The following is a 16,146-nucleotide window of genomic DNA, read 5'->3' as shown; positions in this document are numbered from 1 at the left end:
GCTCTGGTCCATGGGGTCATGAAGAGTCGGACATGACTAAATGACTAAACAATGTCCACATGACTGGCTTTTCAAAGAAATAGAAAAATACTTTTTGCAGAAACTCTTAGAACAGTCCTCCCAGCCCCACCAAAGCTTAAGAACAACCAATACACTTTTGGGAAATTTTATATTCTGCAATTACCTAGGGATCCTGATCCAGAAGACAATCCTGCGACACTGGACTTCTGCTTCCCTGCTCCATACGGATGAAATACATAGAGAGAGAAATCAGACATGCAGGCAGTGAAGCTCAGACCTGAGGAACTGCTGCTAGCACCTGTCAAATCTGACTGGCTACTGCTATGCCGTGTTCTGCCAAAAGGACTGCCCAGTCCAGGCGATGAACCTATAGTGCAAAATAAAAGAACAATTTAGAAAATAGCACAGATTAAATAAATTACATGTACCTTTGTTCAATCCTAAAGGTCAGCCATGAGCTCTCTCTTGATTATTCCATTTGAATAATCAAATATGGTGATAAAGACATGTAAAGATACGAGCCCACTTCAGGAGTTATACTCCCATGAGTATGGATATAAGCATGTTAGCTCAGCCCCCCATAACTCTCCAGGTATGCAGCAGGGAGCATCTATACTTGCAGAGGCTCCTCATGCAATGTAGAAACCTGCTTTTTCAGGATTCTGCTTCATGCTGGAAGCCTTCATGAGCAGAGCAAGCTCTGCACTGTAGACTGCTTCCCTCCATTATTGCGCTTATTTTCACTTACATAAACCACTTACTTTTGAGTATAATGCCCAAATAGGACTATATTCTACGTAGCTTTCCTTAAATTACACATTAATACATAAGAGTAGTTTATTGGGGGGGGGTATTCAAAAAATTGACACTATGTGAGGCTCTCTCCTTGGGAGGCAATTTAATGTACACTGACTGAAACCAAATAGGTAATTCAGGTGGCACACCTAGTGAGATTTTTTTTTACTTTATTATTTCAAACAGACACCTTTACTCCCCAGTGTCAGACACAAAACTTTTGATACATGCAACAAATTATTATTTATGTGTACATGGTGCTTTACAGACAGCAGAAACAAAACTTTGATGAATTTTGCCCTTAGGATGTTCAATCTAAATTTTGACAGTGAGGAGATAACTGGAGAAACAGAACGAAGGTAGAAGAAAGAGATGTTTTCCCCTTCTTAAAAAAGCAAATCACTTAAACATTTAAATGTTTCCAAAGAGTAAATAACAATGCACTGAATACTTTGGTCCAGTGTTACATGCACAAGTCTCAAGGCTCGTGCACACCCCCTCTCCTTCTCTTGTACAGGAGACTAAAAGCTTTCATTTTCAATTAGCTGAACCCAGACAAACCTTAGTGTTAACTATGGTTTAAGGAAACAAGCCAACTTCAACTGTGGCTGATTCTTCTTTCCCTGAATCATAGTTAACAGTAACTACAGTTCTCAGTTCGCACAAAATTAGAATAATAGAATTGTGGAGTTGGAGGGACTACGAGGGTCATTTAGTCCAACCCCCTGCAATGCAGGAATCTTTTGAGCAACATGGGGTTTGAACCCATGACTGTGAGAGTCTCATGCTCTACTAGTTTCTGCAGTTTGTTGAAAATGGAAAATGCAGCTGTGCCAAATAATGCAAAATCAGCCAGGAAAAAAAATCTCGCCCAGGTTCATTCCTTAAGTGAGTCTAAATGGAGCCATTCCGTAATTGAATTGTTTTGCACACCTCTGAATAACTAGAAATGTAACAGGATTTTAAAAATTAATTTTTTACCTGGCGAGACAGTTTTAGAAGGCATCTTAGATCCACTTTGCATAGCATTTTCCGTAGGACAGCTTGTACCTAAAGTTTCTAGTTCCCCTCGATTTGAAGAAAATACAAGATCAAGGGAGGGAAGTTTCAACATGCATTCTACCCGTGACACAGGTAAGCAGCTGAACTTGATCTGTGAAGGCTGAACAAGAGAGAAACACATTTTTAGGACACATGTCAAACCATAAAATCAGCACAGAACAACTACCAGCAACTCCTGTTAACTTTTCTTTTATGCCTTTATGTGAGTGGACTATAATGATAGCCACTTGGTGGTGACACAGCATCCACTGGAGAAGATATCATTCAGCTCCAAGGAGCTTACCATATAAAGTTTGACAGCAGGGAGAAAACAGTAAGGAATAAGGAGGTTAGTATCCTCTACTAACTAAAGTGATATTGTTTGTGGGAGAAATGCTTGGAGGACAACTTCCATATGAGCGAATTAAGAAATTTAGGTTGCTTTATCACACTTCTCACATAACAAGAATGACACATGAATCAGCCTGTCTTGGGCTCATCTGTGCTAGTGTAAATGCCTGGATTATTATAATTCAGACAACTACACTAAGCACACAGATTGACTGTCCCCTCTCCAGCAGTTTCCGCAGTCTTAGGATTTAGCTATAAGGTACGTAAATTCCCTGGAATAAGGGTGGGATACAATGTAACAAACTAAGATATTAAGGTGTCAGTTCTCCCCTTTTAAACATTTCCAAATACTGTGTAACACATACAAATAACTATCAGTTTTGCCATTGACTCTAATGGGACATGAACTGCCCTCGATATGTAACTCATGTCCTCACCTGGACTCTTACATAAACTACAACATCAACAGGGAAGGATGAATATGCCGATGTTGATGAAGATACTAAGGAGGCTGTAGATTCTTCCAAAGGATCTTGCATGTCAAACTGCCCCATATCCTCATCCTGTGAAGTGACAGCTAAAAAAGAAAAGAAAAGAACCAAGGATATCATTAAAACAGAAAGGAACATTTTAGTGGAAGTGGATCATAAAATAAAAGCCGTGGTAGAAACAATCTGTGGTACCTGCATAATTCCTTTCTATTGGAGTTATAGGAATTGTTTCAAGGGCCTTCTCTAGGAAGTCTAACAAGCAGGGGCTAATCACCATTTCCTCTGGCAAAGACTGGAGTGCAACCCAAGCGTAGAGTTTTGCTGTTTTTACACCACCACTTCCTTTTCCTTTGGCTGAAAAGTTTGAGGAAAAAATGGAATACTAATTCAACCATTTCAATTAAGAGTACAAATTAAAATACAAGGTATGTTTATTTAAGTCAGGATCACTCAAACCATTCTGGATGATTAAAGCAACAATTTACTTCTGTCGAATGGACTAAATCCCATGAGGTAAAAACCATGTACAACGCTGCTTCATGTTGATTCTACTAAAACATATCTCAGTGCTTTGTCTTCAGCTCTGCTAACTTCTGCTTTCAGCACTCCCCCCTCCAGCAAGCTGCCCCTGCTGTTTCCCCTCCAATGCTTGCAGCTTGTCTCCCATTGCACTGTTGCATTCTGCTCCCAACCGGTAGTTGCTGCCACACAGGAAGATGTCAAGTTCCTTTGGGCCTGCCTTATAGGTTTCTGATAGTGCCAGGCCCACCCACCCCTGCAGGGAAGAAGGTAGCCTCATTGCAGCCACTGATGAGAGAGATTGTGAGGCAGGTGCCGATGGGGAACATGCTTTGGACATGAGCACAGTGGTCTAGACTTTAGCATTTTGCTCACTGCTGCTGCAGCTAGTGGCCTGAAGCAGATGGAACTGACAAGGGAGCTGAGAAGACACAATGAATAATGGAAAAAAAGAACAAATGGGGAAGAGTAGAAAAATTCCTGTAAGACTTTCACAGGCAGCAACAACTACCGGTAAGTAGAGATAAGAGTGAGGCGAAAGTCTCTGGTAAGGAGGAGGGAAAAGGCTGAGATAAAACCACACCGAGGAGAAAACAAAGTAAACCACTCAAGTCTCAAACGATCAGGAACCAACCAGAGACATGGGTTGTTACCTCACGACACACTCACAGAAAAACACAAATAATAATGCACAGGCCTGAGAAGTAGAAGACAAGACAAAGAACACACTCTAACATCTGCTTCAAGTAAAGGCAGGAATGAACTGAGACTTCAGAAGGAAAGAAATCCAGAAACTTTCTTTGCAGCAACAGCAGTCTTGCTTTCAAACGCTAGGGGGAACTCAAGTCCCAGCTGAGGACATATTACACTCAGAGAAGAACGGATAAAAATTAAGAGCACATATTTACTGTTTTTTTTCAAGATAAGAAACAACACGCAAGAACAAAGTGTTATTTGTTCTTCACTTGTTCTTACTTTGTGGCTGGTGGGGAGAGAGTTTAACCATGAGTTCTGGTTCAGAAGACACAATAATTAAACCTTAGGTTAGCATAAGAACAGGGCCGGAGCAAAGCAGCTGCAAGCTCCTCTCCAGAAATCTGCATGTTCGCATGATCCTGGTAAGCCGCAGTTTAGGTTACACTGTGTCAGGCAAACCAGGCAAATATGTATGTAGACTGGGTCATATTATAATGCTTGACTTCAGTCACGCAACTTTCAGTGCCGAAGTCTCTGAAGTGAAGGCAAAGTAAGTAGAGAAAATTACGGTAGTTTTATTTGGTGAAATAAAGTTCCTACAAAGAGAAAATCTAATCGAAAAAGAACAGGGAATTGATGAGAGTTTTAAGGTACAGGGAAGTTTCTATCCAGTAAATTTTAGCAAAAACTAGAATTACTGAATAGTATACGAACTCCTGTTATCAGTATGTTTTAGGAGTTAATGACCATGATCATATCAATCAAGTAGGATGCTTTATTAAGCTATGAAGCAGATTTAGATCTAAACATTGAACTCCCCAGTATGGAGAGAATTAAAGCAAAGGTACAGCATGTAAAAGAAATCTCTACCTGATGGGATAGGTGGGGGTTGGGGAGGAAGTAAAGTTTTAGCTTTGCTGTAGGTAGGAGGCATGGCAGTATCTTTCATACCATACAACTTGGATTCTTTGGAAAGAGTTCTTGGCAGAGATGACCCTCGGGATGCATTTGGCGATTCAGTCTTTAACATCTTTGAGTTATAATGTAGCTGAAATGAAACAAAAGTGTAGATACCATCACCAGTGAAAAAACCCTGCCTATTTATGCATTCACGGCCACAGTTACCACATCTAGGCAGAGTAATAGTTTCTTCAAAACTTCTTTTTGAAAAGAAGGAAACCTATTATTTGAAGCAAAGCTTTATACAGTGGGCGCTCGGGTTGCAAACGTGATCCATGCGGGAGCCAGGTTCGCAACCCGCAGCGCTACGTCTGCGCATGCGCGGGTTGCAATTCGGCACTTCTGTGCATGCGCAAAGCACTATTTAGTGCTTCTGCGCATGCGTGCCGAAACCCGGAAGTAACCTGTTCCGGTACTTCCGGGTTCGGCGTGGTGCGTAACCTGAAAACGTGCAACCCGAAGTGTCTGTAACCCGAGGTATGACTGTATTGAAACATAAACATCTTTAATTCAAAACTGCTCTAATGCACTAGAAGAAAGTCTTTAAAAATGGCAATATTCTAGCTGTCTTTTTCTCAAAGGTAATTATTACCTTTGTGTTGGGTTTCTGGGCTGCTGTCCTTATATCATTTATACAAGTTTGATAATTTTATTATTGTGATTTATCATCTATTATATTTTTAACTGTTACTGGGTATTGCCTGGAGTATTTTCTTTAAAAAAAGAGAGAGAGAAGACGGTGTATTTTAGAAGAAAATAAACAGCCTTTGTTCAGGCTCTAGTTTGCAGTCCATAGTGTTAGAAATTCGGCATATTTGTTTTGCCTAGAAATATCACAGGTGGTATCTTCTGCATTTTATGGCCTTTAAGGCTCATGGTAAAAGGTAAAGGACCCCTAACAGTTAAGTCCAGTTGCGAACAACTCTGGAGTTGCGGAGCTCATCCTGCTTTATAGGCCGAGGGAGCCAGCATCTGTCCGCAGACAGTTTTTCCAGGTCATGTGGCCAGGATGACTAAACCGCTTCTGGTGAAACCAGAGCAGCACACAGAAACACCATTTACCTTCCCACTGGGAAGTGCTTTCGAACTGCTAGGTTGGCAGGAGTTGGGACCGAACAACGGGGCTCACCCTGTTGCAGGGATTCGAACCACCAACCTTCCGATCGGCAAGCCCAAGGCTCAGTGGTTTACACCACAGCGCCACCCGCGTCCCTAAGGCTCATGGTACAAATGCCCAAACAGTACATTGCCAATGCCATGTCTACAGAAGAGCAAGGACAGAAAAAGCACCATCCTTGTAAGCACTTTATGTGACCTAACTTTCACTACATGAAGTTTCCATCCACTCAAAACACTGACAATGCCCAGGCATTTATGCTTTAGAATGGAATGCTCATCTCAGCAGATACATCTCAGGGTTTGCACTATACCTTATTTAATGGTAAAATCCAGGTTTTGCCACATACTGATTTTATACCAGAGGCTGGGTTTAAAATGTAAGAATTACCCTGCTGGGTCAGATCAAGTTCCATCTAGCCCAACATATAGTTTCTAAAAGTTGCTTGTCTGGTTAGATTAGCATTTCCAGGATTTACCTTATCTTGAAGGTTTCCACACTTCAACTTGGTAACAAGGTTGCTCTGTAAACTATGGAGACTATAATAACAGACAATCCACATTTGCATCATACCTAGTAAACCCAAAATAACTGTCACTTATCTCAAATAGGATTTGTACTGCATATGTGTAATTATCAGCACCACAGAAGCTGTGCCCGTGTAATTAGGAGTTAAGGGATAAAAAAAAACCTGTGGTTGTACTTGATCACCTTTGTTTCAAGGAAAAGACCAACATCTCCTAGCTTTCCTCCATGCTTTTTTACCTTCACATCTACACCAGGAATGTAAAATACTGTTGTTTCTAGGTCACCAGACTTTGTCTGCAGGGATGATGGAACTTTCTTTCCAGCCAGTAAGTGAGTAGTTGATGCATAGTTAGTTTGAAATTTCTTCTTTCTTGAAGGAGACTCTTGATCTAAACTTCTGGAACTGCGATCATAGCTCCTAAACAGTAAACAGCAAGGCACAGCATGACTTAACAGGAATATAAGTGTAACATTATGTTATTTCCAAAGCTGAAAGTGAGCACTGCTAGGAATAATTGAAGATAAACCATGGGTTGGATTCAGAATTCCGTGAGCAGAATTCTGTACATGGAATGAGGTGCTTTGTGTCCTAGCTTCTCCTTTTCTTGAAGCCTCCTGTTGCCTCAAAAAATATTCTCCAGAGAGTTGAGGGCTCTTCTAGAAGAGTGTAGGAGATGGTGTAGAAGGCTGTATGCAAAATGCTTCCCCCTTCTATTCATGGAAGCCTCTACTGAATTCAAGCCTCTTCTGTGGATACAAAGACTCCTTCCATCTGTAGAGGAGTACCTCTGGGTATAACTGTATATAGTTTAATATTTATCTCTTTTTCATTTATTATATTGCCTCCTTGAGCATTTTATTCAGGACCCCATTTACACAGACACAAACAGGAAGTACGGTAATAAAATATGATGACTGCTGCTGCAACCCTGAAGATGTTTTGGTTGCTTAAATTCAGCTGAAGTAGATACAAGTCCCATCTATGCAAAACTGCAGCCTAAGAATCTTTCCTACCACAATGGAAAAGAGCCACTTGAATGTGGTTATGTTCCATCTATATATTCATGATTTAGAGAAGATAAGACAGATCTGATCCATCAAGTTCTGTATCAGAGTTCTCAATACTAACCAAGGCTTCACAACTTTAAAAAGAATGGATATTATTAAATGTTGCTGAATGAAAACACAATGGCTACCTATTTAGATCGTTGCCTTAAAATAAAATTGTTCCTTCCTTAAAATTTTTGTATACGGGACATAACAATTACCATGAACCCTGTAGCATATGGCATATAATGTAAGTTGCTGGTTCATCTTATTGAGACTTGGAGAAGTTTCGTGTCAGAAGCATTCTGCTCTTCCCAGTATGGCTTAGTGAACCTGCTCTGCTTCCAGCTGGGCTCTTACTTACCTCCTTAAGCTTATGTCATCATGTTCTTGCTGAAGCGTTGTTGGATGAAGTACACACTTTCCGCAATCAATTTCAACTCTCACATCAAGTTCAAAGTCAATATTCCTCTCTGTAGTTGTGCCAGTCACACTTCTGCTGGCTGGAGATGTTGGCCACCGTTCAGTAAACAACTGTTGTACAGCAGCAAAACCTGTGGCTTTCTTGCGAGAAAGAGTCCTGTAGAAAGCAAACAAAAAGAAGCTTATCCAACTTACTTCATGCAAGGACTTGAAATGTTTCTTTAGTGTTTTACTATGCTACATGTAAGGGGCAAACTATGTTTGACGTGGATGCATTTTACTTTCATTGGAAGCAGCTATTCTAGAGGTCCCCCCCAACTTGGTTAGATTGCGCTGTGATGCTGGGGGAAGGAGGTACCTCTTTCCTCCAGGTCTCACTTAAAGTCTGCTCAGACTTAAATCACAGGACTCCCCCAAAGCCACAAAGAGGCATCCAAATCACCCTCCCTCTGGTTGCTTCCATAAAAAACACTGGGAGATCTGTAATCAGGTATACTCTTCGGGAAAAGGGGAGCCCTAAACTTAACCAAAGCTTCCATTTTTTGTGACTTGTTTTTGCTGTTTTGTTATGCACTTTGTGTTCTCATTTTGTATTTTTATGTTGTGGCCCACCCTGTGATCTCCAGATGGAGGGCGGAATGCAAATTTAATAAATACATTTAAATAAATTTGATTAATAAAAAATAAAATAAAATTTATTACCAAAGGAGTCTTAGCAGCTTAAAGTGATTTATCCATTTCCTAAAGTCTTAGCCTATTCAAAGTAACTGGCTAGCAATGTATAATTAAAGAATAGGAATTAGGAAGTTAAAAAAAATCTGAATTCATGCAGCACACTTATCTTAAGTTGATATTGCAGCGCACATGTGATTCAGATCATTCAAGCACTTAAAAGGGATTTAGGAAAACAGCAAATGCTTTATATGGAAGCAGACTATTAGTCAACCTGTAGCCCTCCAGATGTTAAGAGTGATGGATTTCTTTATCTAAATTATTGTTAACTAAAAGCTTAACTTTCACAATTAAGATATTGTTTTTAGTAATATGCTCACTGTGTTTTCCTGTAAAAATAAGGCCTCTCTCTTTCATGATCATCTTCTTTTTCAGAATCCTCACTAGTTGAAGACAAGCTGTCATCTCGTCTTCCTTCTTCAGGCTGGAAGGGAATGCTTGGTGAGAAGACAGCTGGAGTTTTGGGTGAATTGAATACTGAGCATGATCCTTCACTAGTGGATGAGTAATGGGATGGACCATCAATTGTTACTGACAAAAGATCCAATTCTGTCTCCTCTGGAAACTAATTGTAAAGGAAAAAAAGACATTCAAGTTATAACTACTATCTCTATCAAAGGGAGTGGGGCGAAATCAGGTGTCTGAAAGGCAAAGCATATCAAAAAATTATCCGAAGTAATATTTATTACTTTGGACAGTCCAAGGAAATTAAGCCATGAAACATGTTTACAAACAGATGAGTGAATGATTTAGGACAAGCACCTTAGAAAGAGAAATTAACAAACAAAGCAATAAGCTTAGGTTGGGAATACATACTAGTATGTATGATGATTTTATTAAAAAAATTAAAAGCAAAGCTACAGAACAGCAAGAAACCCTAAGACCACCTGCAAATAAGAGGAATGAACAGAAATTGTTAGTGAATGGAAGTGCATGCAAAATTCTGGTACTAAATGTATAATACTATCTTTACAGATATGCTTTTAAAGCTCAAAATAAAATAATTAAAACGGCCCTAGGCATTTTTAAGGCTAAAGGGTTTCAAGAGGCCTTCATGAATACTGGTTTGGTTTTAGATGAACATTTAAGTTTCAAGGAATGCTGCAATATGTATAGGGATCAGGATGTGCCAACTTTATGTTTCTATATTGGCTTGCTTTCCTGGTTTGTTAACTGACAATAAACCAAAGTTCATTGGTTTGGACATAATAGGGAACATGCATATACAATTTGGATGTCATTAGAAAATGACGTGTTTAAAGTGTTTTGTGTATTTTCCTTTTGATTCCCATACTTTGAGTAATGATTTATGCCTCAAGATCTTGGGTCTAAACATCCTGATATAATATTTTGGGCACTCATTTAGATTGTCATTCATCGCCCATTATTTTAAGAAGTGGAATCTTGTCTTGGCCCTTTTAGAACTATCAGTGTCAACGTTCTTGGTTTGTTTAGCGAGACAGGCTACATTTATGATGAGGAATAACTGATATTACATCAGCAATCTGTCACTGACCACATCAGCTGAAACAGTCAGCCTATGACAATAATTTAAAATTTAGCTTCATATTTCTGACTTACAAGGTCCTCTACTGCCTGCCTTTGTTTTAGAGATATCTAGTTGTAGTTTTAAAGTTTTAGCAATCCTACCAGACTTCCATGGAGAACAAGCTCCAGAAAAAGAAAATGATTAACACCACCCAAGAAAAAGAAGTACTGCACTATGTCATATTGCTAGTTTTGCGAGTGTGTTGCCTGTATGCGTTATGATTAGCTAAGAGAGATGATCAATGAAGCGCCTTTCCATGCGATTAATTAGTATACTTATTGATTTAGCAAATACCTGAAAATACCCTTCCCCTGGAGTGCTGGTTTGTTGTGCAATCCCCAAAACTGTTTTATTCAACTTAATTAAAAGTGAAAAAAGAAAAAAAATTAAAATAAGCACATCGAAGACACTGGCATGTTTAATGTGGTAACGTTGTATAAAAATCAAATTTCATTAGTGAACATAACAATGGCTATATATAACAAATTACTAACAAATTTAACACATCAAGCATGACAGAATGCATTATATGGAAAACATGCACATGTATGTAACATTATATACAAATATACTAATAAATACACATACTTAAAAATGTATATCTTTCACACACTAGTTACTGAACTGAAGGTAGTTTAAAGAATGCAGAATTAAATCTGAATAATTTTTTATCTTTCTTTACTTGTGATATTTGAAATATGCATCTTGGGTACTGAATTGCCAGACAGACTTTACCATCTCTATGTAACCATCACCTATTCTTTGTATGTATTTCATCATGGGACTTAATGAATGCAGCACAACAGCTGATGGCTGTCTTACCGTGTCCTGAATGTTGAAAGTGACTCTGGGTCCAGGAGATGCTCCATCTACACGTATTTCTGGGAGGTCCTCACTTTCTCCAAGACGTGTACTATTACATATATTAAAAGTCATTTATTAATGCAGAACTTCTCATAGTAAATCTACACAATAAAGGGTAAACACAGAGGCATTTCTGACAGTTGCTCCATTACTGTGGGGCTCCTTGTCAATTTAGAGCCACAACCTGAACATCTTCTAGATGTTCTAGTCCCGAGTCTTTGGATTAGGCAGATTAAATGGCAATTCAGTGACTGCAAGAAACCAACTACTTCGTGTTTCTCCAAAAATAAGACACCGTCTTAAATTTCTTTTTCTTAAAAAAAAAAAACTATGCCTTATTTTCGGGGTATGGCTTATATTCCTTGAATGCTTAAAAATCCTGCTACAGCTTATTTTATGGCTATGTCTTATTTTTGGAGAAACAGGGTATTTCGCATGGTTATGAGTGACACAGCTGCACTGGACACAGAAGACATATATAATACTTGATTTAAAGTGGTAAAACATATTGTAATGACACCTAGAAAGGGAATGGAGGAAGCTGAAGGGGTGGGGCTCTTCAGATGGGGTTGGCTCAATTTTCAGTCATTTCCATCCAGTTCTATGGGTCAAAGTAAATGGAAGGCAAAGAGGGTAGGCAAAACTTGAATCTCCATCCCAAATCTGAATTCACCCATGGTGGTGTATATTAAGTTGCTGTTCAACCCATGGGGGAACCTAAATTACTAGACAATAATGAGCATATGAAGAAAACATACAGATTAACGTCTTTGACCTCTGAACAAGTATACACATTTGTGTGTGTTTTTTAATCACCTTACCTTGCTCTGTCCATTCTTTTCAAAGGTGGCCTTCCAGATGCTGTAATACTTTTGGATCGATTATAGCTAGGTTTGTAGCCTAAGCCCCATTTGTCTTTCAGAGATGCTGCCTAAAAGCAATCAAACAAAAACATTATTTCAATATTCCGTCAACAGGACACTTGCATAGCTTGACACTAAGGCAAATTAACTATTTAGGAATGCTACTTACCTACACATTCACACAGGCTACAAATATTGTAAATCAAAGGTGTGATACTGAAAAAGTTAATTATGCTGAAGTTCCATTGAGGTCTGAATACATTTGGCCACCTGGGTCCCATTCTACATTAGGTCTGCTTAACGTAAGGTCTGTGAATAGATTTAGACTCGCTCCTTAGAGCTATAGGTTCCAAGGGAATTTCAAATGATTGTTGGGCTGGATCAAAAGGTTGAGCAGGGATTAAAGAACTTCTCAAAAGTGTAGTTTAAAGCAGCTCATGCACTTCACCTGCAAGCAGATGGTTGGCGCTGCTTGCTAACAGGAGACATGCATGAGATGTTTCAAACAGCGCTTCTGAAAAGCAATGTAAGGCAGTCTCCACACTCATGTTTCAGCTGAAATGGGAGTGTTGGGGCTTTCTAATGTGTTTCTCCTTCATTTAACATAAAAGGGGACAGCTGCTTCAAACAACACTTTAGCAAAAGGCCCATGTGCTCCTGTTTCAAGCTGAAATGGAAGGGCAGCACAGGGCTGTCTTAAAGCCTGGGCAAGTCTCCTCACACTCCTTTGAAACTTCCCAGATCAGATGTAAAAATGGGGGGGGACTGGGGGGGCTCACAGTACTGTATTAGATTTGGCCCGGGAAGCCAATCTTGATAAGGATCTGGACTTGGTGTAAAGAAGGGAAAAAATAGTAATTGGGAACACAGCTCCAGAGAGAACAGTAGGGCAGCACAGATCTGTGGTGGTAAGAAGAGAGCATGGGATGAGAGAACACATTTCAAGGGATAAGACAGCAGGTACTGTGAAATGGAGAGAGGAAAAGGAGGATGGGTTCATATAATCTATTATATGGAAATAGGTGCCAAAAAACCAGAGCTGAGAGAAATTGCTAAAAACGAAACTGCTGACTTGCACCAAAAAGGCTTTTCCATAGTTAACACAGAAATGCATCCCTCTTCTGTTAAAAAAGTGGCTCTCAGAGTGACTTATGTACCTGTGTCTTGATGCTATTTATTTATTTAGAATTTATACCCTGCTTGATCATAAAACAAAAACACCCCTCAAAGTGGTTTTAAAAAGGTAAAACAGTAAAATTATCAATAGGAATAATTAACAATAAGAATAATGCAACATTTTGAAAAAGAAACATCTCAAAACAAACTACAGCTAATTGTTTCAAAGTTGTTGTTGTTTAGTCATTTAGTTGTGTCCGACTCTTCGTGACCCCATGGACCAGAGCATGCCAGGCACTCCTGTCTTCCACTGCCTCCCGCGGTTTGGTCAGACTCATGTCAGTTTGGTCAGACTCATTTCAAAGTAGCAGTCACCAAATGCCTGGGTGAACAGGAATGTTTTAAAATTCCACCTAAATACTAATAAAGGGGACAGCTACATAGAGGGCATTCCATAATTGGGGGGAATCACTACAGAGAAGGTCCTGTCATATCAGATACAGTGTTCTACTATCTTTTTAAAATGTGAAAACAATGTTCATGTAGCAATGTTACTGTGCTACAAAAGAATCTTAAGAATTGCTCACCCGCATACTTGACCTGCGCAGTTTTTTACGAACATCTCGGCGAATATCATTGACAGCAACCGACTCCAATTGCTGATAACGTTGAATTTCTTGGTTTATGGTTCCTTCACTTGCACCCAGTTTCCTGAGGACAGAATGGTGAAAACTCTGAATAGAAAACTAAAGACAATTTGGTGTAGTGATTAGAGTGGTGGCCAATAAAGGTGTTGAATTGAATTGAGTGGTGGACCTGGAAAGGGGAGGCGCGGGTCAGGGGTTGGACTAGATGACACTTGGAGTCCCTTCCAACTCTACAATTCTATGAAATCCTGACACCAGCGACTTTCTTCTTGCTGGACAGAGGTGTTGCAGGGATATAAGAGGACAACTATATGCCAAGGAGCTGTTTGGAAGCATAGTGGCATAAAAATATAAGATAAATTACAGTTTTAATCAAAAAGGGGGGTCTCTCACAGTTGATACCACTTTTGACCAAGTACTGCCAACTACTTATTTTATAGTTTCCCTTGTGCTAGGTCATTTGTTACTGAACTTTACCTTTTTACTTAATTATTCTGATTGAAAGTTTTTTTTTTAAGAAAGGAAACACACACACACACACACTTACTTTAGATCATCAATTACTTTGGCTTGTTCATTCAGTTCCCTTATGTCCACTAAACGTTTCACATACTTTCTTCCTCTCTGCTCTCCGGTCTGGTTATTAGATATCCCCTGCCTTCTATAGTCAGCATTCTCCTATTTAAGAATTAGAAAAGCATTTCATATCATTGTCCGTTAAAAGTGGTAGCATTTAAGCAGAAGACCAGGTTTTCTACCACCAATCAAAATAGCATGCAAAATCAGTTTGAAAAGAAGCCAGCTGATTCTTGATTTGCCAGTGACCCACTGATTCCACCATTAAATTTAAAGAGATGCTATATATGCTACATACATGTCCCCATGAGCAAGACCTGCCCGCTTTTAAGTGTGAATTGTTAGAATAAGCAGTATCACTTGATGCTGATCCCGACAGATATTCTACAGGAACAGAGTGACGATGGCTTTTGGGGCTCAACCCCAGCAGGTGATTTACAATCCGCTGCCCAAAAGTGAGCTTGTGTACATCTCCACATAGTGGACCACCTTCTGATTTCTAAATGATAACAAATAGCAAGATTAATAACTCAGGAAACGTTGATGCCACCATTCTCCTTATCGTCTGGCCCTTCTCTTAGGTTTCCTTGCAGGTTCTCTTTGTATTCTTTCCCACAAACCTTGGCTCCCACATGGTCTACAAATGCAAGCAACTACAGTATGTATTACTGTTAACTCTAGAAAGATGTAGCAAAGTCATCTACTCTCCACTGATCCTGGTCCTGTTATTCCTGTACATAACCAAGCTGTCCCTCGCTTGACATCAACTAACTGGAATTTCTACTTGTGAGGGTCTGCAAATTGACACTGCTTTGCAGATAATCTTTGGACTAGGTTTAGGTTTGTTGTTTAAAACCGTGTTAGCCATCATTCCTGGCACAGGCCATACTAGCTGGGGCTGATGGGAATTGCTAGACTACAACATCCTGGGTCACTATGTTGGCTAACCCTAGAGCAGGCATCCCCAAACTTCGGCCCTCCAGATGTTTTGGACTACAATTCCCATCATCCCTGACCACTGGTCCTCTTAGCTAGGGATCATGGGAGTTGTAGGCCAAAACATCTGGAGGGCCGCAGGTTGGGGATGCCTGCGCTAGAGTCTTCAACAAATAATTTCTTTTTTAAAAAAGTACTACTGCACAGTAAATAAATTTCAGTAATGGGATAACTAGCTCTTTAATTTTAACTGAAGAGACCAATACTATGCATGCTTCTTTGGAAGTGAGCTTAATCCAATACCAACATTCAAAGAACTGTAAAACTAGTTCTGGGGGTCCAAAGAAACTTCTTTTCCTCTAAACAACAGTTCAGCAATTGAAACTATTCTAAAAGCAGTTTGTGCTATGTTCATTAGCTGTTCAAACAACACAAACACATTCCATTGAGCTTAATGAAAGCTCCTTGCAAGGGTCTGAGCCCACAAATGTAACTTGAATCATGCTGCACTCTGTTAATACATATTACAAAACTCTTATGTCTAAGCAAATATGCAGTATGCCAAGCTGCTATTTTGCTTCATGTATTGGAATTATATTTAAGATTTATTAATCAGTTTACTAACCACACTAACAGCAGGAGACATGGTATCAACTTCATCCTCATCTGATAGGTCAACCATGTTAACAGAGTTAAGGTCAGCAATGTCATCTAAATCTTCTTCTCCTGTCAATGTTGTAAGGGTATTCCCAAGGGCATTTAATCTTTTCCCAATGTTAGGATCCATGTGCACATCAATGCCACACATCTTCCATAGCACATTAAGAGTCCAAGTCCCAGCACTATTACTTTCTGTTTTAACAGAAAAAGGGGG

General features: G+C 39.5%; 1 protein-coding gene across 10 annotated transcripts in view; it reads right to left on the bottom strand.

Moving 5' to 3' along the window:
• Positions 1 to 16,146, bottom strand: part of BLTP1 (bridge-like lipid transfer protein family member 1) — a 117,830-nt gene that overhangs the window by 11,649 nt on the left and 90,035 nt on the right. For 3 of the 10 annotated variants that reach the window (XM_035114174.2, XM_035114176.2, XM_035114177.2), the window contains 15 exons: positions 15,898 to 16,124; positions 14,635 to 14,835; positions 14,308 to 14,438; positions 13,701 to 13,824; positions 11,956 to 12,065; positions 11,093 to 11,183; positions 10,565 to 10,627; positions 9,042 to 9,286; positions 7,931 to 8,146; positions 6,757 to 6,937; positions 4,785 to 4,962; positions 2,892 to 3,053; positions 2,646 to 2,785; positions 1,798 to 1,978; positions 185 to 388 (listed from right to left, as the gene is read on the bottom strand). In XM_035114174.2, coding sequence (XP_034970065.1) covers positions 185 to 388; positions 1,798 to 1,978; positions 2,646 to 2,785; positions 2,892 to 3,053; positions 4,785 to 4,962; positions 6,757 to 6,937; positions 7,931 to 8,146; positions 9,042 to 9,286; positions 10,565 to 10,627; positions 11,093 to 11,183; positions 11,956 to 12,065; positions 13,701 to 13,824; positions 14,308 to 14,438; positions 14,635 to 14,835; positions 15,898 to 16,124 — 2,454 coding nt within the window. The remainder of the gene's footprint in view (positions 1 to 184; positions 389 to 1,797; positions 1,979 to 2,645; positions 2,786 to 2,891; positions 3,054 to 4,784; positions 4,963 to 6,756; positions 6,938 to 7,930; positions 8,147 to 9,041; positions 9,287 to 10,564; positions 10,628 to 11,092; positions 11,184 to 11,955; positions 12,066 to 13,700; positions 13,825 to 14,307; positions 14,439 to 14,634; positions 14,836 to 15,897; positions 16,125 to 16,146) is intronic. The other 7 variants (XM_035114179.2, XM_035114180.2, XM_035114178.2 and 4 more) reach the window with 7 other exon arrangements.

The sequence above is a fragment of the Zootoca vivipara genome, chromosome 9, assembly GCF_963506605.1.
Source record: "Zootoca vivipara chromosome 9, rZooViv1.1, whole genome shotgun sequence".
Classification (NCBI taxonomy): Eukaryota; Metazoa; Chordata; class Lepidosauria; order Squamata; family Lacertidae; genus Zootoca; species Zootoca vivipara.
Note: the sequence above shows the minus strand (reverse complement) of the source record. Positions and strands in the feature narration are given on the sequence as shown.